The sequence below is a fragment of the Bufo bufo genome, chromosome 11 (genome assembly GCF_905171765.1).
Source record: "Bufo bufo chromosome 11, aBufBuf1.1, whole genome shotgun sequence".
Lineage (NCBI taxonomy): Eukaryota > Metazoa > Chordata > Amphibia > Anura > Bufonidae > Bufo > Bufo bufo.
In genome coordinates, this window is record NC_053399.1 from 7,441,050 (window position 1) to 7,464,056 (window position 23,007).

The following is a 23,007-nucleotide window of genomic DNA, read 5'->3' on the forward strand; positions in this document are numbered from 1 at the left end:
CCTGTCCATCAAAGATCAGAGGGTGCGGCAGTTGCAGAGAGAGCAGAGACTCTGAGTAATGGCAACGCCCCCGTTGCTCCTAGAGGTTAATTTGCATATATGAAAACTTGGGTCAGCGATGGTCATGGGTACAAACATCTGCTGACAGATGCCCTGTAAGTTTCTGAAGGCAGAAAACAGATCTGCGGAGAAATCCATACACCATGAACTGTAATCTGTTTGAACATAAAGGGAGACGGACTCCAAGCAAGGAGCAGGATCGGGGTTACACGACGGCCATGATCGATGTGGCAATGTAAATTAGAAGCTAAATTCGAGGCCTCGGAAACTGGTTTTATATTCATTCATTTATTTTCTTTCTTCGTCTTTTAGTGAAATGAAGAAGAAGAAGAAGCCCGATGATTCTGAAGAAGTCAAGCCAGTGGAAAATGCAGAGAAAGCCGAGGCGTCCGTACCACAGAGCTGTCCACAAGGGGGCGCCGCCGCACAGCAGCCTGTAAAAAGAGGACAGAAGGTATCTGTGACCCCTGAGCAATGATAAAAGTCTGGCTTGTTTTTTCGCAGCACAAGAGAGGGGCTCGTGTGTGCTGTGCATGTGAGGTGCAGCCCGGTAATGGAAATGAACAAGCGGGCGGAGATGTTGCAATGTTCAGTTCTGTCACACAATTTTGCAGTTATTTTACAAAAATACTGCATTGGCGAACACACCAGAAACTGTTGTTTTCAGTCAAGCCTCCTTTATATACCTCTTTGCTCAGTGCGGAGCTGAAAATGTGCTGGTCCAGGGTAATCGGGGGATCTACAGGGCGCTTCTGCCCTCACGGACCCCTCAGATATTTGATATCATTTGCTTTGCTCAGAGTTGCTGTGGATGACGCCGCCGCACAGGAGTCTATTTCTACCCTTCTCTCCATTCCTTATACCTCCAGAGTAAAATGAAGAAGATGAAGGAAAAGTACAAGGACCAGGATGAGGAAGATCGAGAACTCATAATGCAGTTGCTGGGGGTAAGAAGCCGCCTGGGTGACATGGTTTGATGCGTCGTCTTTGTGATGGGCGTCCCAGCATCGCTGCTTTGTAGTCTGCAGGGTCCAACAAGGAAGAGAAGAGCAAGAAAGGAAAGAAAGGAAAAACAAAGGAGGAACCTGCAAAGAAACAGCCGCAGAAGGGGAAGAAAGGGGGGACGGGACCTGCTGAGATCTTCATAACACAAGACGTACAAGACTTGACCTTGGAAGAGCAGCAGGATGACAAGGTGCCGACTGGGGGACGTATTTACTGCTTTGTGCACCGAGGGAATTGCTTAACTGACAATTCCTCGATGTAACAGTGTAGAATCGTCCGGTCCAATATATTCTATCATTTTTATTTCCAGGACGATGCAGACCCAGATGCTCCAGGATCAGAGGTATCTGTTGCACTGAACTCCGTCATGCGGTACAGGAAGCTCTGTAGATTCTTCCTATGCTGTGACGTATTAATATCTTGTCATGTAACTGGCGGCTGTCTCCCCCTCCCGTTCACGTCGGCTCATGGCCACCTGGGGGTGGTGATGTGATTGCTGACATCCCGACACCAATGGAAGGTGGGAGACGAGGCTTGTCCTAGAGCAGACTTCTAGTGCCAGCCCCTTCCATTCACATGGTTAGGTCCCAGGAAGGGAAGAGAGGAGCCTGCTGGGAGCTGTAGTCCCACATTGATACAGGAAGTAAAACAGGAGCATATCTGAGATATATATACAGTACAGACCAAAAGTTTGGACACGGCTTCTCATTCAAAGAGTTTTCTTTATTTTCATGACTATGAAGGCATCAAAACTATGAATTAACACACGTGGAATTATATACATAACAAACAAGTGTGAAACAACTGAAAATATGTCATATTCTAGGTTCTTCAAAGTAGCCACCTTTTGCTTTGATTACTGCTTTGCACACTCTTGGCATTCTCTTGATGAGCTCCAAGAGGTAGTCCCCTGAAATGGTCTTCCAACAGTCTTGAAGGAGTTCCCAGAGATGCTTAGCACTTGTTGGCCCTTTTGCCTTCACTCTGCGGTCCAGCTCACCCCCAAACCATCTCGATTGGGTTCAGGTCCGGTGACTGTGGAGGCCAGGTCATCTGGCGCAGCACCCCATCACTCTCCTTCATGGTCAAATAGCCCTTACTTTCAAAGTTTTCCCAATTTTTCGGCTGACTGACTGACCTTAATTTCTTAAAGTAATGATGGCCACTCGTTTTTCTTTACTGCTTTTTTCTTGCCATAATACAAATTCTAACCGTCTATTCAGTAGGACTATCAGCTGTGTATCCACCTGACTTCTCCTCAACGCCACTGATGGTCCCAACCCCATTTATAAGGCAAGAAATCCCACTTATTAAACCTGACAGGGCACACCTGTGAAGTGAAGACCATTTCAGGGGACTACCTCTTGAAGCTCATCAAGAGAATGCCAAGAGTGTGCAAAGCAGTAATCAAAGCAAAAGGTGGCTACTTTGAAGAACCTAGAATATGACATATTTTCAGTTGTTTCACACTTGTTTGTTATGTATATAATTCCACATGTGTTAATTCATAGTTTTGATGCCTTCATAGTCATGAAAATAAAGAAAACTCTTTGAATGAGAAGGTGTGTCCAAACTTTTGGTCTGTACTGTATATATACAAAACTCAATACAACATCAGCATCCTCCATATATTTATTACTATTCTATTGTGACTTGCATATATATATATTTTTTTTACCCCTTCAAAGTGAGTCTGTCAGCAGTTCTGGCTATGCTACATTTCTGACAGCACTAAGGGCTGGGGAGAGCAGGAGGAACATGCCTTTTTTGGAGCTTTTATTTTGCATTCGAATATGAAGCTTTTTTTCTGACGGGTTCAGTTTCACTAAGTGCCCAGGAGGCGGAGCTTCACTAAGTGCCCAGGAGGCGGAGCTTCACTAAGTGCTCTCTGCGATGAGCTGCTACCTAGCCCCTCCCCTGTGATCTGATTGACAGCTGTAGTGGCCTCCTGGTTAGAGGCTACAGTTCTCACTCGGAGCTGTAAGGCAGATCAATGCAGAAGGCAAAGTGAAGCTCCGCCTCCTGGGCACTTGCACAGCAGGACCTGGCAGAATTAAAGGGGTTGTGCAAATACAAAGACATTGATGATCTATCCTCAGGATAGGTCATCAATATCAGATCGCCCTCTGCAGTCAGCTGTCTGGAGAGAGAGCAGCGCTTGTGCGAGAGCGTCATCTCGCTTGAACGGTCGGCGCAGTATAATTATAACTAAGTGAATGGCACAGACAGTTGTAATCGCACTGAAGCACGCGTTCTGCTCTCTCTTCAAGCGGCTGCTCAACGGGAGTCGGACCCCCGCTGCTCTGAGGATCGGTCATCAATATGGCACTGCACTACCCCTTTAAGCTGCACAAAATGCTTGCTTGCCTTGCGTCCCCCAGCCGCTTACACATTTAGTAATTACTGATAGAATTTAGAGCTCCACTACAGTTACACTAAATATGAATCTCGATTGTAGGAAGCAGAAAATCTACTGGATTCCCTGACCGGGCAGCCCGATCCAGAGGACGTCCTGCTCTTCTCTGTGCCCGTCTGTGCCCCGTACACCGCCATGACCAGCTATAAGTAAGGTTTATGATGTAATATGGAACGGAGGTTCAGCCCCTGGGCGTAGTCCATTCTGCGTATATCGCTTCCTGAATAGAGGTGACGGATCGTTCTTGCTGTGAAATTCCTTGACTCCGCCACCTGCTTTTCCATCTAGTTCTGTGTAAATCGTGAAGTTACTTTGAATTTGTATTATTTATGGGTATATTATTTATAAGCGTTGGTGGTATAGTGTTTCTAAATATCCTTTTTTTCAAATGGCACCCCATGTCGTTGGTGGTTGTAGTGGCTGCATGCTTATTAGGCAAATACTTACCAGCGACGTCACCGGACTCTCCCCCTCCTTACCAGCGATGCCGGCGTCTTCTCTTCCGGGTGTAGGGCTGACGTCATCGGCGCAGGCGCACTGAGGAAGAAGCAGCCAAGTGAGCGTCCTTCTCTGAGCGCCCGCGCCGAATGAGGACCGGTACCGCGCAGGCGCAGGATTTGAGCTGCAGGCAGGGCCAGTTGGAGGATGAGCGCTCGCTGGCCCTGTCAATTAAGTGGAGGAGGGTTTTTTTTTTCGGACCGAAGATGCGGCGGCTCCCAGCAAGTAACCGCCCAACTTGCTGGTAGTGAAGTAATTTGCATATCACAAAAGTATGATTTTTACTGAAATTACAGCCCAGCCAGAGGTAAGAGGGGTAAATATGGACTCTGCGTACACTAGCAATTATATTAAGTCCAAAACTGAAAATTGCTGTTTGGGGGGTGACAGAAGCCCTTTGAAAGGATCATCCAGGATTTGCCTATTATCAGGATATCGGAGCAGTGGGGTCCAGGGCCCCTGCCGAGCAGCCGTTTTGCTGTATCTCCGATGCAGGGACTGCACTGCTCCATCCATCGTGTAGTAGACGTTACCGCAGTGCTGCTCCCATTGTAGTTACCAGCCCCGTTCACTACACAATGGACAGAGCTGGACAGGATGTACCCCCAAAACAGCTGATCAGTCGGGGTGCTGAGTGTCAGACCCCTCCCAATAAGATATTGATTGCTTGGATTGATCCTGGACAACCCCTTCAAATGGGTTCTCCCACAGGACAGGTGATAAGTATCTGATCTATAGGGGTGTGAACTGTGGGACCACCCCACTAATATCGAGACCGGGGTTCCCAAGTGAATGAAGCAACGGTCATACATGTGTTGCCGCTCTATGGGACCACCGAAGACAGACGAGTACAAGAGCTGAGATCTCCAGCAGCGTGCATGTTAGGAGTGTTGCTCCATTCACACTAGGGCCTCAGCGTGGTCCGTGGGGGAGGGGCCGCGAGCTGTCTTTGTGGGACTTACCCTTTATGGCTAGGGCTTCTTGGTAACTTTGGTTGAGAGACCAAAAAATATCTGCAATTTGTCTGCACCATAAAATAACGCAATAGCAAGTGCGTTGCAGTCACACTGATGTGTAGGCAAGAAACACGGCATGCAGTTTACGTTCCGATATTTAACCCTTATCCTGGCGCTAGGTGATACGTGAACGGCTGATTCTTCTTTCCCTCTGCTGTTGGGACATTCGAACGGCATCCACATTAGACGGTTGTCTGGCCTCCCGCCGTTCTGTGTGCGGCCAGCTTTAGCGTGTTTGCCCCTTTACAGTGTGAACCGTCTCTCAGCTTCCTTGTATTTTATGTTTTCAGGTACAAGGTTAAATTGACTCCAGGAACCCAAAAGAAAGGAAAAGGTAAGAAAAAATAAATAAAAATCTCTAATTTCTATCAAACGGAAGCAAGATTAACGTTAAACTGGGAGTCTGCACTCCCCCGTTTTTACCAGAACACGCTCTTTATATTGTTATACACAGTTGCAAGAAAAAGTATGTGAACCCTTTGGAATTATATGGATTTCTGCACAAATTGGTCATAAAATGTGATCTGATCTTCATCTAAATCCCAACAATAGACAATCACAGTCTGCTTAAACGAATAACACACAAAGAGTTAAATGTTACCATGTTGTTATTGAGCACACCATGTAAACATTCACAGTGCAGGTGGAAAAAGTATGTGAACCCTTGGATTTAATAACTGGTTGAACCTCCTTTTGGCAGCAATAACTTCACCCAAACGTTTCCTGTAGTTGCAGATCAGACGCGCACAACGGTCAGGAGTAATTCTTCACCATTCCTCTTTACAGAACTGTTTCAGTTCAGCAATATTCTTGGGATGTCTGGTGTGAATCGCTTTCTTGAGGTCATGTCACAGCATCTCCATCGGGTTGAGGTCAGGACTCTGACTGGGCCACTCCAGAAGGCGGATTTTCTTCTGTTTAAGCCATTCTGTTGTTGATTTACTTCTATGCTTTGGGTCGTTGTCCTGTTGCAACACCCATCTTCTGTTGAGCTTCAGCTGGTGGACAGATGGCCTCAAGTTCTCCTGCAAAATGTCTTGATAAACTTGGGAATTCATTTTTCCTTCGATGATAGCAATCCGTCCAGGCCCTGACGCAGCAAAGCAGCCCCAAACCATGATGCCCCCCCCACCATACCTCACAGTTGGGATGAGGTTTTGAGGTTGGTGTGCTGTGCTGTGCCTCTTTTTCTCCACACATAGTGTTGTGTGTTTCTTCCAAACAACTCAACTTTGGTTTCATCTGTCCACAGAATATTTTGCCAGTACTGCTGTGGATCATCCAGGTCCTCTTGTGCAAACTGTAAACGGGAAGCAATGTTTTATTTGGACAGCAGTGGCTTCCTCTGTGGTGTCCTCCCATGAAATCCATTATTGTTTAGTGTTTTACGTATCGTAGATTCGCTAACAGGGATGTTAGCATATGCCAGAGACTTCTGTAAGTCTTTAGCTGACACTCTAGGATTCTTCTTCACCTCATTAAGCAGTCTGCACTGTGCTCTTGCAGTCATCTTTACAGGACGGCCACTCCTAGGGAGAGTAGCAGCAGTGCTGAACTTTCTCCATGTATAGACAATTTGTCTTACCGTGGACTGATGAACAGCAAGGCTTTTGGAGATACTTTTATAACCCTTTCCAGCTTTATGCAAGTCAACAATTCTTAATCGTAGGTCTTCTGAGAGCTCTTTTGTGCGAGGCATCATTCACATCAGGCAATGCTTCTTGTGAAAAGCAAACCCAGAACTGGTGTGTGTTTTCTATAGGGCAGGACTGCTGTAACCAACACCTCCAATCTCATCTCATTGATTGGACTCCAGTTGGCTGACACCTCACTCCAATTAGCTCTTGGAGATGTCATTAGTCTAGGGGTTCACATACTTTTTCCACCTGCACTGTGAATGTTTACATGGTGTGTTCAATAAACACATGGTAACATTTAACTCTTTGTGTGTTATTAGTTCAGGCCGACTGTGATTGTCTATTGTTGTGACTTAGATGAAGATCAGATCACATTTTATGACCAATTTGTGCAGAAATCCATATCATTCCAAAGGGTTCACATACTTTTTCTTGCAACTGTATTAGGAAATTGCTAATTTTTTTTGGGGTGGGTCCCATCTTATGTTTTGCTAGTCCCTTTTTTTAACCCCTTGACACCCTGCGCTGCTTGTTTACAGCACTGGTGGATGGTTCTCTACATGAATTGCTGTGAACGTAAAGCACAAGGAACAGTCTGGGCGCGGGAGCTGTCATCTGTAACATATGGCTGACACCCTACTTCAAGGGCCTAGATTGTGCTAGCTCTGATCCCAGCCACTTAAAGGGATTGTGTTGTGCAAAGATACTGATAATATCTGCTTCTGCTGCAAAATGAACTGCAACCCCCTCCCCAAGGAACATTACAAAAAGGTCTAACGTTCTTATATGTACCATATAATTGTGCCACTAAATATACACGGCCACATAAGACTATAGAGAAATCATTGTTCTCAAAACATTGAGATGTAAAAAATGATTTGTTTTTCTAGCTGCTAAAACGGCCCTGAACAGTTTCATGCATTCCAAGGACGCGAGCGGCAGAGAGAAGGACTTACTGCGCAGTGTGAAGGTACGAGCCTGTAACGTGGTGTCCAGATGTAATAATTCGCAGGGAGCGGTCAGTGTCTGAGCAGGATATGGATGTATTTGGGATCAGACAGGAATATTGTGGTAGTGGATATTATCTCAGCAAAGAAGGTTAAATATTCACTGAAGCGCCATTTTAATTTCCACGGAGTGCGGATTTTCCATTGCACTTTGCAGTTGCATCAAAGTGGATGAGGCCTGTAACCCTTTCAGCCAACTCTGGAGAGAAGACCATTGGAGCAGACCCTTCTGTCGCTCCACCGTCCTGGCAGAGATCACGTGACTGGCGATGGGCCCTTCCTCTGATGTCACGGCCAGATGTGCTCATCTGGTTGTGACATCAGAGGAAGAGGCCGCAGAGAGACGGAAGGGCAAGTACTGCTCGAAGTGTCCTCTCGCCACGGGTTAGATGAACGAGGCTTTTTAGGTGGACACCCTGAGAAACCCCCTTTAAAAAGGAAAACACTCATCAGGATTTAGGCCCCAAACTTGCCCATCATGTAAATTCTAGGTGATTCAGCAAGATGTGAGGTTTGCTCTATTCTGATGCTTGTAAGGAGTCACCCTGCCTGGATTCACGGCTTGCAGTCTGCGTACTTCATCATAGGCCACCTCCAGTGCACCCCTCTTCACTGCGCTTGTGCAAGATGCCACTAGAGGTGGAATGTGATCATGTACCCGGCCTGCAGGAGGACCGTCCACCCGGACTCGACGGTGGCTTCATCCCCTACAGCAATCCTCTTTGCCTGCTTTCTGCTGATTTACTCCGAATCTACAAGCTCCTCATTGTGAAACATGCACTGTCCTGCATAAGTTTTGAGGTGTAAATCCTGATGAAGGGCTCATCCACACGCTGTGTAAAATCCGTGTGGAATCCATTTGACCTGGAATTTCCTTGATCTCTCTTTACATTGCAAAGTGTGAAATCTGCGCTGCCGGCCAGTTGCCGCACGGTGTGGATGAGGTCACTTAGCTGGCACTGCATCATGTTGCAGATTTTCTGCACGGAAATCCATGTGTAATACCGTAGTTTTAGAACCCCTTTAACTGGCAGTTTCAGCTGAACCAAATGTTAGGCTCAGTACATATTGCATCTCAGCCTTTAGTCGGTGGTATAGGCTCTGACCAGTGCCACAGTATAGGCATGTCTGGGCCATAGGGTCGCACTGTAAACCTGCTGAGCGATGGGAGTTATTGTTTTCGGTGTCCCTCTGTATAGGAGAGTTCAGTCTGCTGCTCTTTCCCATACAGTTGAAAAAGGTGTGCCGACATATACTATCCCTACAGACAACAACTCTCTCTTGGCCACAGCCTTGTAGGTGGGTAGGACTTACAAGGTTGGCATATCGCTAGGATATGCCACCAATGGCCGATAGGTCCGCATCTGTCTCTAGAAAGGGGCCCCCAAAGGAAAGATCACTGCGCAAGTGTGACCACCCTTCCATTCACTTCTATGGGAGTGCTGGCACAGAGGTAAATTAGGGGCGGCTGCGCATGTGCATTGTGCTCGCCTTTGCTTTGGGGCCCTTATATAGACATAGGTGTGGGACCTGCACCTATCAGACATTGGTGGCATATCCTAGTGCTAAAATGAGCCAATCCCTTTAAAGGTGGTTTCCAGGAATAACTAACTTCTCAGTGATGCCCGCAGCTTGCTTCTATCGAACGATTTATACATCCCTGCTCTCCAGTCCTGTGTGTCCGTCTTCTTCCCATCTGGCAAGGTCACCTGCTCTGCTGCAACCAATGACTGGCTTCAGCAGTGATGTGTTCACAAGCAACATGTCAGCGCGGAAGCCAGTCATTGGCTAAAGCAGAAGCAGGTGACCAAGGCCGGGAGGACTATGGACACACAGGATCGGAGCAGTGGAGAGCAGGTATGTATGAATCATTCAATAGCGGAGGCAGGCTGCGGGGAAAAAAACTTTTAAAACGGGATTATGCATGATTTTTTTATTTCCTGTCGCTCTGTTCCAGCTTCGGGGGTCCCAGCTGCCTTCACTGGACTTCCAGTCCCCTCATGTAAACTTCCTGTGGGGATCACTGGCATCGCAGCACATGTGACCCTGTCCAATGAGGACGTTTACGTATGAGGACCAGAAGTGCAGTGAAGACGGCCCAGGACCTATGGAGCCAGCACAGGGCGGCAGGGGCCTCATCATCTAGACCAGGGGTGCACAACCTTTTCTGGTTGGGGGCCACATTGTCACACTGAAGGAATCCCAAGGGCTGAAAATAAAAGTTAAAGGGGAATTACCAACTGATATACTGTACATACAGTGTAAACCATAAATGTCTGGTTACACATCCAGGACTCCCATCTAATGGGAGAATACATGAAAAATGCATGTGAGCAGCCACAAGACATAGACATACATGTCTGTCACCAGATGGTTGAGGGCCGCACAGAATGATATTGAGGGCCGCATGTGGCCCCCGGGCCGCAGGTTGTGCACCCCTGATCTAGACCAACTTTACAATCATTTCTGCACATTTTAATCAATCTGCTACATCGTTTCTTTCCAGGTTTTTTATATGGACGACCTATCCTCAGGACAGGTCATCAGTATCTGATTGGTGGGAGTCCGACACCCGGGAACCCCGCCGCTCAGCTGCTTGAGAAGGCAGCGGCGCCTTACATTGTATAGCGGCTGTGCTTAGCCTCATTCACTTCTAAGGGGCCGAGTGCGATACCAAGCACAGCCGCTATACAATGTACGGCGCTCACAGGGGTGCTAGTGCAGGGGTCCTGAGAAGAGATCATCCGTATCAAAATCCCAGAAAACCCCTTTTAAAAAGGGCTGTCTGATCTTGTGGACATATCGCTAGGATATCCCCCCAATGTCTGATAGGTGCAGAGCGCACAGGGCATGCATTAATTTCTGTGGGACTGCTGATAATAGCATGTAGACCCCCCCCACCGCACCAGAAAAGTACTTACCTCATGGAGCTTCTCAAATATCTAGACCTGTATGATAAGTAGCCTTATAACACCCTCTGGTCTCTAACAGGACACCGACCTATCGAGAAACATGCCGGGAAAAGTGAAAGTGTCTGCACCGAATCTACTGAGTGCAAAGAAGAAATAACCTTGTCCTCGTCAGACTTCGCATATGTAAATATGGGGCGACGCAAGATCCGCGCCAAAATATCTTGGGTGGGGAGGAAAAGTTCAGAGATTGTCGGCTACATTATCACGATGCTGCAAATGGTTGATTTAATAGAAAATCCTAGAAACGTGGCCAGGCTACAACAGCGCCCCCCATCTCCTCAGGATGTATCTGATATTACAGCCGAGCTGTACAGAAGCAAACAGTTTGAGCTGCAATACCAATCTGTGAACAGGTGTGGCGCTGGTTTTATTTTACTCCTGGACGAGCCCTTTGAGAGCTTATACTAATTGTAACCTGCTTGTAGTAGTTACTATACTGCGCCACAACAGCTCTTGGGGTGGGAGGCAGAGACGGCTCAGTCCCCTACATCAACTACTCCAACCCCCAACAGCTGTTGATCTGACGCTATTTGAAGCAAGTTCTAATCCTATTACACCCTATGTACGTGTGTGCCCCGCCGGCGCACCCCCACAAAGCCTTCATTCTCAATGATATGCCATGATGAATGTAATTATAATGTCAAGTTTCACTGGTTTTAATTTTGGGAGATTTTTGGAATAAAGAGACATATTTTAGTTCACTGCTTTTTTTATTTTGGTTGAACATTGGCTCAATGTGATTTATGTCCAAAATTTAAAGGGGGATAAATTGTGCGCTACAATAGGAGCCAGGGGTGGAAGCCCCCCCCCCCCGAAAAGTGCAGGGACTGGAGCAAAAACATTAGCTCCCAGTACAAGAACAGAAACGGCCCTCAGTATCCACATCTATGAAACATATTTACACTGAACAGGAAAGAAACGAAACCACAGAGACCGAGGCGACCTCTGTGCACCCGGCAGGGTCTGTGCCTCATGACCCACGTGTTAACAAACCTCTGCTGCTCGTACGCGTCATGACCCGCATGTGTTAACACTGGCGAGCCTCCGCCGCACGTAGCGGAGCAAGTGCTGGGGGAGAGAATCCAAGGAGCCGGACAGGAGCTCTCTGAAGGCAACCACCGTCTCCAGGGTAAGTCTAGGAAAGGAAATGCATATGAGATTCATGGATTACTCCCCTAGGGTCTATCCTCACTGCACAAACACTGCGTCTGCCGGCAGAAAACCAGCGGCGTTTGGGGCTGATTCATATGGCCTAGCTTGGTCCGGGAAACACAGGCCGCATCTCCCGGACTGATAGTCCGTTCCTATCTGATCGCAGGTATATCACACACACAATGTACCATACAATAGACCAGTGCTTCTCAAATAGTGGGGGGCGCCAGGCTCCGTAAAGGGGGACTCATTCAGGGCCGGCCTTTGGGGTGTGCGAATTTCTTCTGTATAATGCCGGCAGGCAGGCCGGCGCGTCCCTCAGTGATGTCACGTGCCTGCACCGCCTGCTTTATGAATGAAGCAGACAAGTGACGTCACTGAGGGACGCGCCGGCCTGCCTGCCTGCCGGCATTATACAGAAGAAATTCGGATATACGGTACTATTAAGAAGTGAGGGGGGCATGTTTTAAAAACTTTAAGCGGCGGGCACACGGAATCTGTGGATGGCACAGTTTTAGGGGTGGGGGTCTGTGGATGGCACTGTTATATATATGCCATCCACAGACCCCCCCACCCCATAAGTGTGTGTCCAATCCACATTTCTTTATTTTTTTTATTCTCATACGTTAAGGATACAGTGTTAAGCAGAGGTGTACTTATAACAATTTTAAAGACAAATGATACTATTTACAGTCGCACGAAATGTTTTCTTCTTCCTAGGGGGGGCATGACAGAAAATAATTGAGAAGCACTGCAATAGACCCACAATCAGATGGGAACTAGAAGTGGTTGGCACTGGTGCCTTGCAGTGCTGGGTTTTTGGGTGCGTTCACTTTGCAAAATCATTTATTTATTTTTTTGTTTGTTTTTTCCTGTGATGTCTGGATTTATCCTTAATGTATATAGTAGAAGGAAGAAAAGGGACATTGGTCGGGTTACTGCTTACAAGACCTTACAAATGTCCCCGTACATTTCTGTGTAGCGACTTACCTCAGTAGTGACCTTGGCTGCACCGGGAACACTAGAGTGGCATTACTGTGAGCCTGTAAAAAAAAGAAACCGCCGATTACGGAGGATACGTTACTCCACTGATGCTTTCCAGAGGGGGAGCCGGGAACCACATTTTCTGTCCCAAAACCTCCCTTATGGTGTCACCAGACAGTAAGGCTCCATTCACACGTCCGTGGTATGTTGTGGACCCACAACACACCCGCCTAGCACCCCTATAGAAATGCCTATTCTTGTCTGTGGATAAGAATAGGACATGCTCTATCTTTTTGCGGAGCTGCGGACCCAAAGATCGGGGCCGCGCTCCGCAAATGCGGATAGCACACTGTGTATTGTACACATCCATTCCGTCCCCATAGAAAAAAATTGCGGAACGTGTGAATGGAGCCTAACAGGTTTATTAAAATGTGAAAACAATAATATTAAAATGTGAAAACAATAATATTAAAATGTGAAAACAGTCTCGTGCAGAGCCACGGGGGCCGCCCCAGTCTCGTGCAGAGCCACGGGGGCCGCCCCAGTCTCGTGCAGAGCCACGGGGGCCGCCCCAGTCTCGTGCAGAGCCACGGGGGCCATCCAGCATCCCTCCTGGCTTGACTGACGTTACACAGGCTGCGATAAGTCATTACAAGACAGCTCCAGCACATGCGCAGTGGAGTGAAGGGAAGTAACCTCTGCTTCCTCTACCACATGCCTCATGGGCACTTCACATACATCACACGACTTTATAACTTCAATGTCAGCATTCTGCTGCGTGGGGCTGTTTCGAGAACATCTTTACAAACGCATTACTGTCGGGTACAACAGCGATGGCGGTTTAGGGGCAGAACAGGTGGTGGCAGGATCCCTTTAAATGCAGTCATAAACCATCAGCTTAGATTTACATTTATAAGAAACCCCTTTAATATAAGTCACCAAATCAATTAGCGGGTTATAATGCTCGATGTGTGAAAGTTCTACAAAATGAATAGGAAAGCGGCCGCTCAGACTCCTCTATAAAGCCCCTGTAAGGGACAATCAGACAAACATTATCTTAATGAGGACTATAGAACCCACGTTCTTTTTACTTTTAAAGAGCCCAAAAAGGACTGAATAAAATATGGAATAAAACTTGTACTTACCGCCTTGTCATGGGTAAGTGGATTGTTGGCACATCCTCCGAAGACAATTATTTCCCCCTCTTTACTGGCGCACGCCGTATGCCACAACCTGCAAGCATCGTACTATACGTCATCATGGAGGAAAACAAACGTCAATGAACATTTTACACTGGAGCCAACAGGAGCTTATGAAATCCCATTCACACGGCACGGCCGCACATCAGGCAATTACTGGGAACTGCCTGTGCATCGGGCCGTGTAAAAGGGCTCATTAGTGCTGTATATACCTAGACCCCGGGCGGTATATGACCGTCTACAAGGGATGTAATCTGCAGCGGAAAATATCCATTGTAGATTTGCCACAGGTTTCCTCCTCTGCACCACCACATAAAGACTGGCACGCTGCCGATGGCTACTGGGAATGCTGCGGCTTTTCAGCCTGCAATTCTGTGGTAAATATTCAGCAGCGTATCCGCCTCAGTGCGGCCGCTGCTTACAGAGCGAGTGGGGTGTGCACGCAAAATCACATCGTAATGGGCAGCAATTGCTCTGCAAAAAATGGTTGAACAAAATTTAAAGGGCTTGTCCAGCTGGGGAAAAAATTATAAAGGGTTCAGAGTGGGTTAAAAAATTAAAAAAAAAGTAGTAATACGCCCGTCTCTTGTTCTGATTCCAGGTCCCTATTTCCTGGTCCTGTCCCAACACAGAGGAAATGCCCATCCAGGCACTCTGGCCAGTGATTGGCTGGACAGGCATTTCCTGTGTGTCATAACCAGGAGGTAGAGCCCAGCAAGAACCTGTTGTCAGCACAGGAGTATCACTTATTTTATTTATTTATTAACCAGCTTTGAGCCACTTCAGAAATTTTTGCCGCTGGACATCCCCTTAAAAAAAAAAAAAAAAAAAAAAAAATCTGTCAGTAGGATCAACCCTTTTAAACTAGACTAGCGTTGATCATGCTTATTAAAATGATACTGGCATGTGAAAATCGGTTGCGGCATTCCCAAGAACAAAAGTCTTTTATCTCTTATATATATAAAAATGAGTTTCTGTCTGGTCGCGCATAAAGAACAGACAGACAAACGACTGGACCGATCTTCACCAAATTTGGCACACAGGTACATCAGGTGTCCAGGAAGGTTTTAGACCGGGTCTCGGCTCTCTACGGCATACCGTTCCTGAGATATTCCCAACAAATGACCTGCATTAGCCAATACAAGCCTTTCTCTTCAAATTCCAACTGCCATAAACACAGTTTTACTCCAGGTTTCCATAACAACCCAGCCATTTTTCTCTACTGCTTAGAGGGGCGGGCCCTGTTATTAAAGGGGCGGTCAGTGTGAAAGTCACTGTTAAAGGGGCGGTCAGTGTGAAAGGGGCGGTCAGTGTGAAAGGGGCGGCCACTGTGGAGGTCAATGTTAAAGGGGCGGCCACTGTGGAGGTCACTGTTAGACAGTTTCCCCCATATCTTTTTACGACACACGGAAACATAAAATGAAATAGATGAAATATACCCGCCCGTGCGAAGCCAGGTCCTTCTGCTAGTTCTTTATACAAATGAGGGCTTCAGTTGCTGTGCCATCTGCTTTACAGTGCTGGCCCCACCCTTTGATGCCTAAAGTCCTAATTTGCATAAATAAAGTCTTGGGAACGCCGCAGCCGATTTTCACAAGGCCGGTATCATTTTAATCAGCAGGATCAACCCTTCCAGGCAGTGTGTGGTTTATTAGGGTTTATGCTGCTGACAGGTGCTTTTTAAAGGGGAGTCCACATACTTCTGGAAATCAAGTATCATTTCTGCATAAACAGCAAACCCCTTCTTATAGCTGTGAATACCGGGTGTCGCACGCTGCGCTCATCCTCTCACCTTGGTTTACCAGCATGGCTGCTCTGGAAGGGAATCCACCGGTTCATTTTAATACTGTACATCCAGGAGTCACCTGAGCACAGAACAGCCAATCACAGTCAAGAAAATTTTTGTACATATTACCCCTAAATAAAGCTAAAAATGAAGAAAAATATAAACCTATACAAACCCCCCCCCAAAAAAAAAATGATTTCAATAGCTCATGCAAGACAGAAGCACTCTGGTCGTTAAGGGGTTAAACACGAGGGGAGAAGGCTGCGTACCCTCCATCAGTGACTTACTAAGAGGTTGTTTGTTGGTGGTAAATCCTCCAAAGAGGAACAGGGTGTCCTGGGAGGCTAGTGTCAGCGTATGCCAGGATCTGCCCACCGGAATTACACCCCGCGGGATCCTGCAAATAACGAAAGATGATATAGAGAGCAAAACATGAGCCACAGCCATCATGGCGCCTATATAAGCAGGGCCCCATACAATGCAAGTCAACACAATGCAACAGAGTCCTTAGTAAGTGCAAAACTGGAACAAAAATGAATTAAATGGCAGCTGTATAAACTGTAAATATATACAGTGGGCTCCCTCTAGTGGTGGCTATATAAATCCATATACAGTGGGCTCCCTCTAGTGATGGCTATATAAACCCATATACAATGGGCTCCCTCTAGTGGTGGCTATATAAATCCATATACAATGGGCTCCCTCTAGAGGTGGCTATATAAATCCATATACAGTGGGCTCCCTCTAGTGGTGGCTACATAAACCCATATACAGTGGGCTCCCTCTAGTGGTGGCTACATAAACCCATATACAGTGGGCTCCCTCTAGTGGTGGCTACATAAACCCATATACCATGGGCTCCCTCTAGTAGTGGCTACATAAACCCATATACCATGGGCTCCCTCTAGTGGTGGCTACATAAACCCATATACAGTGGGCTCCCTCTAGTGGTGGCTACATAAACCCATATACAGTGGGCTCCCTCTAGTGGTGGCTACATAAATCCATATACAGTGGGCTCCCTCTAATAGTGGCTACATAAACCCATATACCATGGGCTCCCTCTAGAGGTGGCTACATAAATCCATATACAGTGGGCTCCCTCTAGTGGTGGCTATATAAATCCATATACAGTGGGCTCCCTCTAGTGGTGGCTACATAAACCCATATACAGTGGGCTCCCTCTAGTGATGGCTATATAAACCCATATACAATGGGCTTCCTCTAGTGGTGGCTATATAAATCCATATACAGTGGGCTCCCTCTAATAGTGGCTACATAAACCCATATACAATGGGCTCCCTCTAGAGGTGGCTACATAAATCCATATACAATGGGCTCCCTCTAGTGGTGGCTATATAAACCCATATACAGTGGGCTCCCTCTAGTGGTGGCTATATAAATCCATATACAGTGGGCTCCCTCTAGTGGTGGCTACATAAATCCATATACAATGGGCTCCCTCTAGTGGTGGCTATATAAATCCATATACAGTGGGCTCCCTCTAGTGGTGGCTATATAAATCCATATACAGTGGGCTCCCTCTAGTGGTGGCTACATAAATCCATATACAGTGGGCTCCCTCTAGTGGTGGCTACATAAATCCATATACAATGGGCTCCCTCTAGTGGTGGCTATATAAATCCATATACAGTGGGCTCCCTCTAGTGGTGGCTACATAAACCCATATACAGTGGGCTCCCTCTAGTGGTGGCTATATAAATCCATATACAGTGGGCTCCCTCTAGTGGTGGCTATATAAACCCATATACAGTGGGCTCCCTCTAATAGTGGCTACATAAACCCATATACAGTGGGCTCCCTCTAGTGATGGCTATATAAATCCATATACAGTGGGCTCCCTCTAATAGTGGCTACATAAACCCATATACAGTGGGCTCCCTCTAGTGGTGGCTACATAAACCCATATACAATGGGCTCCCTCTAGTGGTGGCTACATAAACCCATATACAATGGGCTCCCTCTAGTGGTGGCTACATAAATCCATATACAATGGGCTCCCTCTAGTGGTGGCTATATAAATCCATATACAGTGGGCTCCCTCTAGTGATGGCTATATAAACCCATATACAATGGGCTCCCTCTAGTGGTGGCTATATAAATCCATATACAATGGGCTCCCTCTAGAGGTGGCTATATAAATCCATATACAGTGGGCTCCCTCTAGTGGTGGCTACATAAACCCATATACAGTGGGCTCCCTCTAGTGGTGGCTACATAAACCCATATACAGTGGGCTCCCTCTAGTGGTGGCTACATAAACCCATATACCATGGGCTCCCTCTAGTAGTGGCTACATAAACCCATATACCATGGGCTCCCTCTAGTGGTGGCTACATAAACCCATATACAGTGGGCTCCCTCTAGTGGTGGCTACATAAACCCATATACAGTGGGCTCCCTCTAGTGGTGGCTACATAAATCCATATACAGTGGGCTCCCTCTAATAGTGGCTACATAAACCCATATACCATGGGCTCCCTCTAGAGGTGGCTACATAAATCCATATACAGTGGGCTCCCTCTAGTGGTGGCTATATAAATCCATATACAGTGGGCTCCCTCTAGTGGTGGCTACATAAACCCATATACAGTGGGCTCCCTCTAGTGATGGCTATATAAACCCATATACAATGGGCTTCCTCTAGTGGTGGCTATATAAATCCATATACAGTGGGCTCCCTCTAATAGTGGCTACATAAACCCATATACAATGGGCTCCCTCTAGAGGTGGCTACATAAATCCATATACAATGGGCTCCCTCTAGTGGTGGCTATATAAACCCATATACAGTGGGCTCCCTCTAGTGGTGGCTATATAAATCCATATACAGTGGGCTCCCTCTAGTGGTGGCTACATAAATCCATATACAATGGGCTCCCTCTAGTGGTGGCTATATAAATCCATATACAGTGGGCTCCCTCTAGTGGTGGCTATATAAATCCATATACAGTGGGCTCCCTCTAGTGGTGGCTACATAAATCCATATACAGTGGGCTCCCTCTAGTGGTGGCTACATAAATCCATATACAATGGGGCTCCCTCTAGTGGTGGCTATATAAATCCATATACAGTGGGCTCCCTCTAGTGGTGGCTACATAAACCCATATACAGTGGGCTCCCTCTAGTGGTGGCTACATAAACCCATATACAGTGGGCTCCCTCTAATAGTGGCTACATAAACCCATATACAGTGGGCTCCCTCTAGTGATGGCTATATAAATCCATATACAGTGGGCTCCCTCTAATAGTGGCTACATAAACCCATATACAGTGGGCTCCCTCTAGTGGTGGCTACATAAACCCATATACAATGGGCTCCCTCTAGTGGTGGCTACATAAACCCATATACAATGGGCTCCCTCTAGTGGTGGCTACATAAATCCATATACAATGGGCTCCCTCTAGTGGTGGCTATATAAATCCATATACAGTGGGCTCCCTCTAGTGGTGGCTACATAAACCCATATACAGTGGGCTCCCTCTAGTGATGGCTATATAAACCCATATACAATGGGCTCCCTCTAGTGGTGGCTACATAAACCCATATACAGTGGGCTCCCTCTAGTGGTGGCTACATAAACCCATATACAGTGGGCTCCCTCTAGTGGTGGCTACATAAATACATATATACAGTGGACTCCCTCTAGTGATGGCTATATAAACCCATATACAATGGGCTCCCTCTAGTGGTGGCTATATAAATCCATATACAGTGGGCTCCCTCTAGTGGTGGCTACATAAACCCATATACAGTGGGCTCCCTCTAGTGGTGGCTATATGAACCCATATACAGTGGGCTCCCTCTAGTGGTGGCTACATAAACCCATATACAGTGGGCTCCCTCTAGTGGTGGCTACATAAACCCATATACAGTGGGCTCCCTCTAGTGGTGGCTACATAAACCCATATACAGTGGGCTCCCTCTAGTGGTGGCAACATAAACCCATATACAGTGGGCTCCCTCTAGTAGTGGCTACATAAACCCATATACCATGGGCTCCCTCTAGTAGTGGCTACATAAACCCATATACCATGGGCTCCCTCTAGTGGTGGCTACATAAACCCATATACAGTGGGCTCCCTCTAGTGGTGGCTACATAAACCCATATACAGTGGGCTCCCTCTAGTGGTGGCTACATAAATCCATATACAGTGGGCTCCCTCTAATAGTGGCTACATAAACCCATATACAATGGGCTCCCTCTAGAGGTGGCTACATAAATCCATATACAATGGGCTCCCTCTAGTGGTGGCTATATAAACCCATATACAGTGGGCTCCCTCTAGTGGTGGCTATATAAATCCATATACAGTGGGCTCCCTCTAGTGGTGGCTACATAAATCCATATACAGTGGGCTCCCTCTAGTGGTGGCTACATAAACCCATATACAGTGGGCTCCCTCTAGTGGTGGCTACATAAACCCATATACAGTGGGCTCCCTCTAGTGGTGGCTACATAAACCCATATACAGTGGGCTCCCTCTAATAGTGGCTACATAAACCCATATACAGTGGGCTCCCTCTAGTGGTGGCTACATAAATACATATATACAGTGGGCTTCCTCTAGTGATGGCTATATAAATCCATATACAGTGGGCTCCCTCTAGTGATGGCTATATAAACCCATATACAGTGGGCTCCCTCTAATAGTGGCTACATAAACGCATATACAGTGGGCTCCCTCTAGTGGTGGCTACATAAACCCATATACAATGGGCTCCCTCTAGTGGTGGCTACATAAACCCATATACAATGGGCTCCCTCTAGTGGTGGCTACATAAATCCATATACAATGGGCTCCCTCTAGTGGTGGCTATATAAATCCATATACAGTGGGCTCCCTCTAGTGGTGGCTACATAAACCCATATACAGTGGGCTCCCTCTAGTGGTGGCTATATGAACCCATATACAGTGGGCTCCCTCTAGTGGTGGCTATATAAATCCATATACAGTGGGCTCCCTCTAGTGGTGGCTACATAAACCCATATACAGTGGGCTCCCTCTAGTGGTGGCTACATAAACCCATATACAATGGGCTCCCTCTAGTGGTGGCTACATAAACCCATATACAATGGGCTCCCTCTAGTGGTGGCTACATAAATCCATATACAATGGGCTCCCTCTAGTGATGGCTATATAAACCCATATACAATGGGCTCCCTCTAGTGGTGGCTATATAAATCCATATACAGTGGGCTCCCTCTAGTGGTGGCTACATAAACCCATATACAGTGGGCTCCCTCTAGTGGTGGCTACATAAATACATATATACAGTGGGCTCCCTCTAGTGATGGCTATATAAACCCATATACAATGGGCTCCCTCTAGTGGTGGCTATATAAATCCATATACAGTGGGCTCCCTCTAGTGGTGGCTACATAAACCCATATACAGTGGGCTCCCTCTAGTGATGGCTATATAAACCCATATACAATGGGCTCCCTCTAGTGGTGGCTATATAAATCCATATACAGTGGGCTCCCTCTAGTGGTGGCTACATAAACCCATATACAGTGGGCTCCCTCTAGTGGTGGCTACATAAATACATATATACAGTGGGCTCCCTCTAGTGATGGCTATATAAACCCATATACAATGGGCTCCCTCTAGTGGTGGCTATATAAATCCATATACAATGGGCTCCCTCTAGTGGTGGCTATATAAACCCATATACAGTGGGCTCCCTCTAGTGGTGGCTATATAAACCCATATACAATGGGCTCCCTCTAATAGTGGCTACATAAACCCATATACAGTGGGCTCCCTCTAGTGGTGGCTACATAAATCCATATACAGTGGGCTCCCTCTAGTGGTGGCTATATAAACCCATATACAATGGGCTCCCTCTAGTGGTGGCTATATAAATCCATATACAGTGGGCTCCCTCTAGTGGTGGCTACATAAACCCATATACAGTGGGCTCCCTCTAGTGGTGGCTATATAAATCCATATACAGTGGGCTCCCTCTAGTGGTGGCTATATAAATCCATATACAGTGGGCTCCCTCTAGTGGTGGCTATATAAATACATATATACAGTGGGCTCCCTCTAATAGTGGCTACATAAACCCATATACAGTGGGCTCCCTCTAGTGGTGGCTATATAAATACATATATACAGTGGGCTCCCTCTAGTGATGGTTACATAAATACATATATACAGTGGGCTCCCTCTAGTGGTGGCTATATAAATCCATATACAGTGGGCTCCCTCTAGTGGTGGCTACATAAACCCATATATACAATGGGCTCCCTCTAGTGGTGGTTAAATAAATCCATATACAGTGGGCTCCCTCTAGTGGTGGCTACATAAACCCATATATACAGTTGGCTCCCTCTAGTGGTGGCTACATAAACCCATATACAGTGGGCTCCCTCTAGTGGTGGCTATATAAATACATATATACAGTGGGCTCCCTCTAGTGATGGTTACATAAATACATATATACAGTGGGCTCCCTCTAGTGATGGCTATATAAATCCATATACAGTGGGCTCCCTCTAGTGGTGGCTACATAAACCCATATACAGTGGGCTCCCTCTAGTGGTGGCTATATAAATCCATATACAGTGGGCTCCCTCTAGTGGTGGCTACATAAACCCATATATACAATGGGCTCCCTCTAGTGGTGGTTAAATAAATCCATATACAGTGGGCTCCCTCTAGTGGTGGCTACATAAACCCATATATACAGTTGGCTCCCTCTAGTGGTGGCTACATAAACCCATATACAGTTGGCTCCCTCTAGTGGTGGCTATATAAATACATATATACAGTGGGCTCCCTCTAGTGATGGTTACATAAATACATATACAGTGGGCTCCCTCTAGTGGTGGCTATATAAATACATATATACAGTGGGCTCCCTCTAGTGATGGTTACATAAATACATATACAGTGGGCTCCCTCTAGTGATGGTTACATAAATACATATACAGTGGGATCCCTCTAGTGGTGGCTACATAAACCCATATACAGTGGGCTCCCTGTAGGGATGGCTATGTAAACCCATATACAGTGGGCTCCCTCTAGTGGTGGCTACATAAACCCATATACAGTGGGCTCCCTCTAGTGGTGGCTATATAAATACATATATACAGTGGGCTCCCTCTAGTGATGGTTACATAAACCTATATACAGTGGGCTCCCTCTAGTGGTGGCTATATAAATCCATATACAGTGGGCTCCCTCTAGTGGTGGCTACATAAACCCATATACAGTGAGCTCAATCAAGTGAAGAGGACACGG

The 23,007-nt window shown here is 46.7% G+C and overlaps 2 protein-coding genes across 2 annotated transcripts in view; one reads left to right on the plus strand and one right to left on the minus strand.

Annotated features, from left to right (window-relative positions):
* Positions 1-281: 281 nt before the first annotated feature.
* LOC120981885 (nuclear export mediator factor NEMF-like) lies at positions 282-11,247 on the plus strand. Its single transcript, XM_040411665.1, has 8 exons — positions 282-514; positions 930-1,007; positions 1,082-1,255; positions 1,376-1,408; positions 3,524-3,630; positions 5,286-5,329; positions 7,523-7,602; positions 10,631-11,247. Exons 1-8 carry the CDS (start codon positions 377-379, stop codon positions 10,706-10,708), a joined length of 732 nt encoding a protein of 243 aa, XP_040267599.1. The 5' UTR covers positions 282-376; the 3' UTR covers positions 10,709-11,247.
* A 55-nt stretch (positions 11,248-11,302) lies between these two features.
* KLHDC2 (kelch domain containing 2) overlaps positions 11,303-23,007 on the minus strand; it is a 34,411-nt gene continuing 22,706 nt past the window's right edge. The window contains exons 9-13 of the mRNA XM_040411671.1: positions 16,020-16,129; positions 15,739-15,811; positions 13,893-13,980; positions 12,754-12,806; positions 11,303-11,746 (exon numbers count right to left, since the gene is read on the minus strand). Of these exons, the coding sequence (XP_040267605.1) occupies positions 11,623-11,746; positions 12,754-12,806; positions 13,893-13,980; positions 15,739-15,811; positions 16,020-16,129 (448 nt within the window). The 3' untranslated portion in view covers positions 11,303-11,622. The remainder of the gene's footprint in view (positions 11,747-12,753; positions 12,807-13,892; positions 13,981-15,738; positions 15,812-16,019; positions 16,130-23,007) is intronic.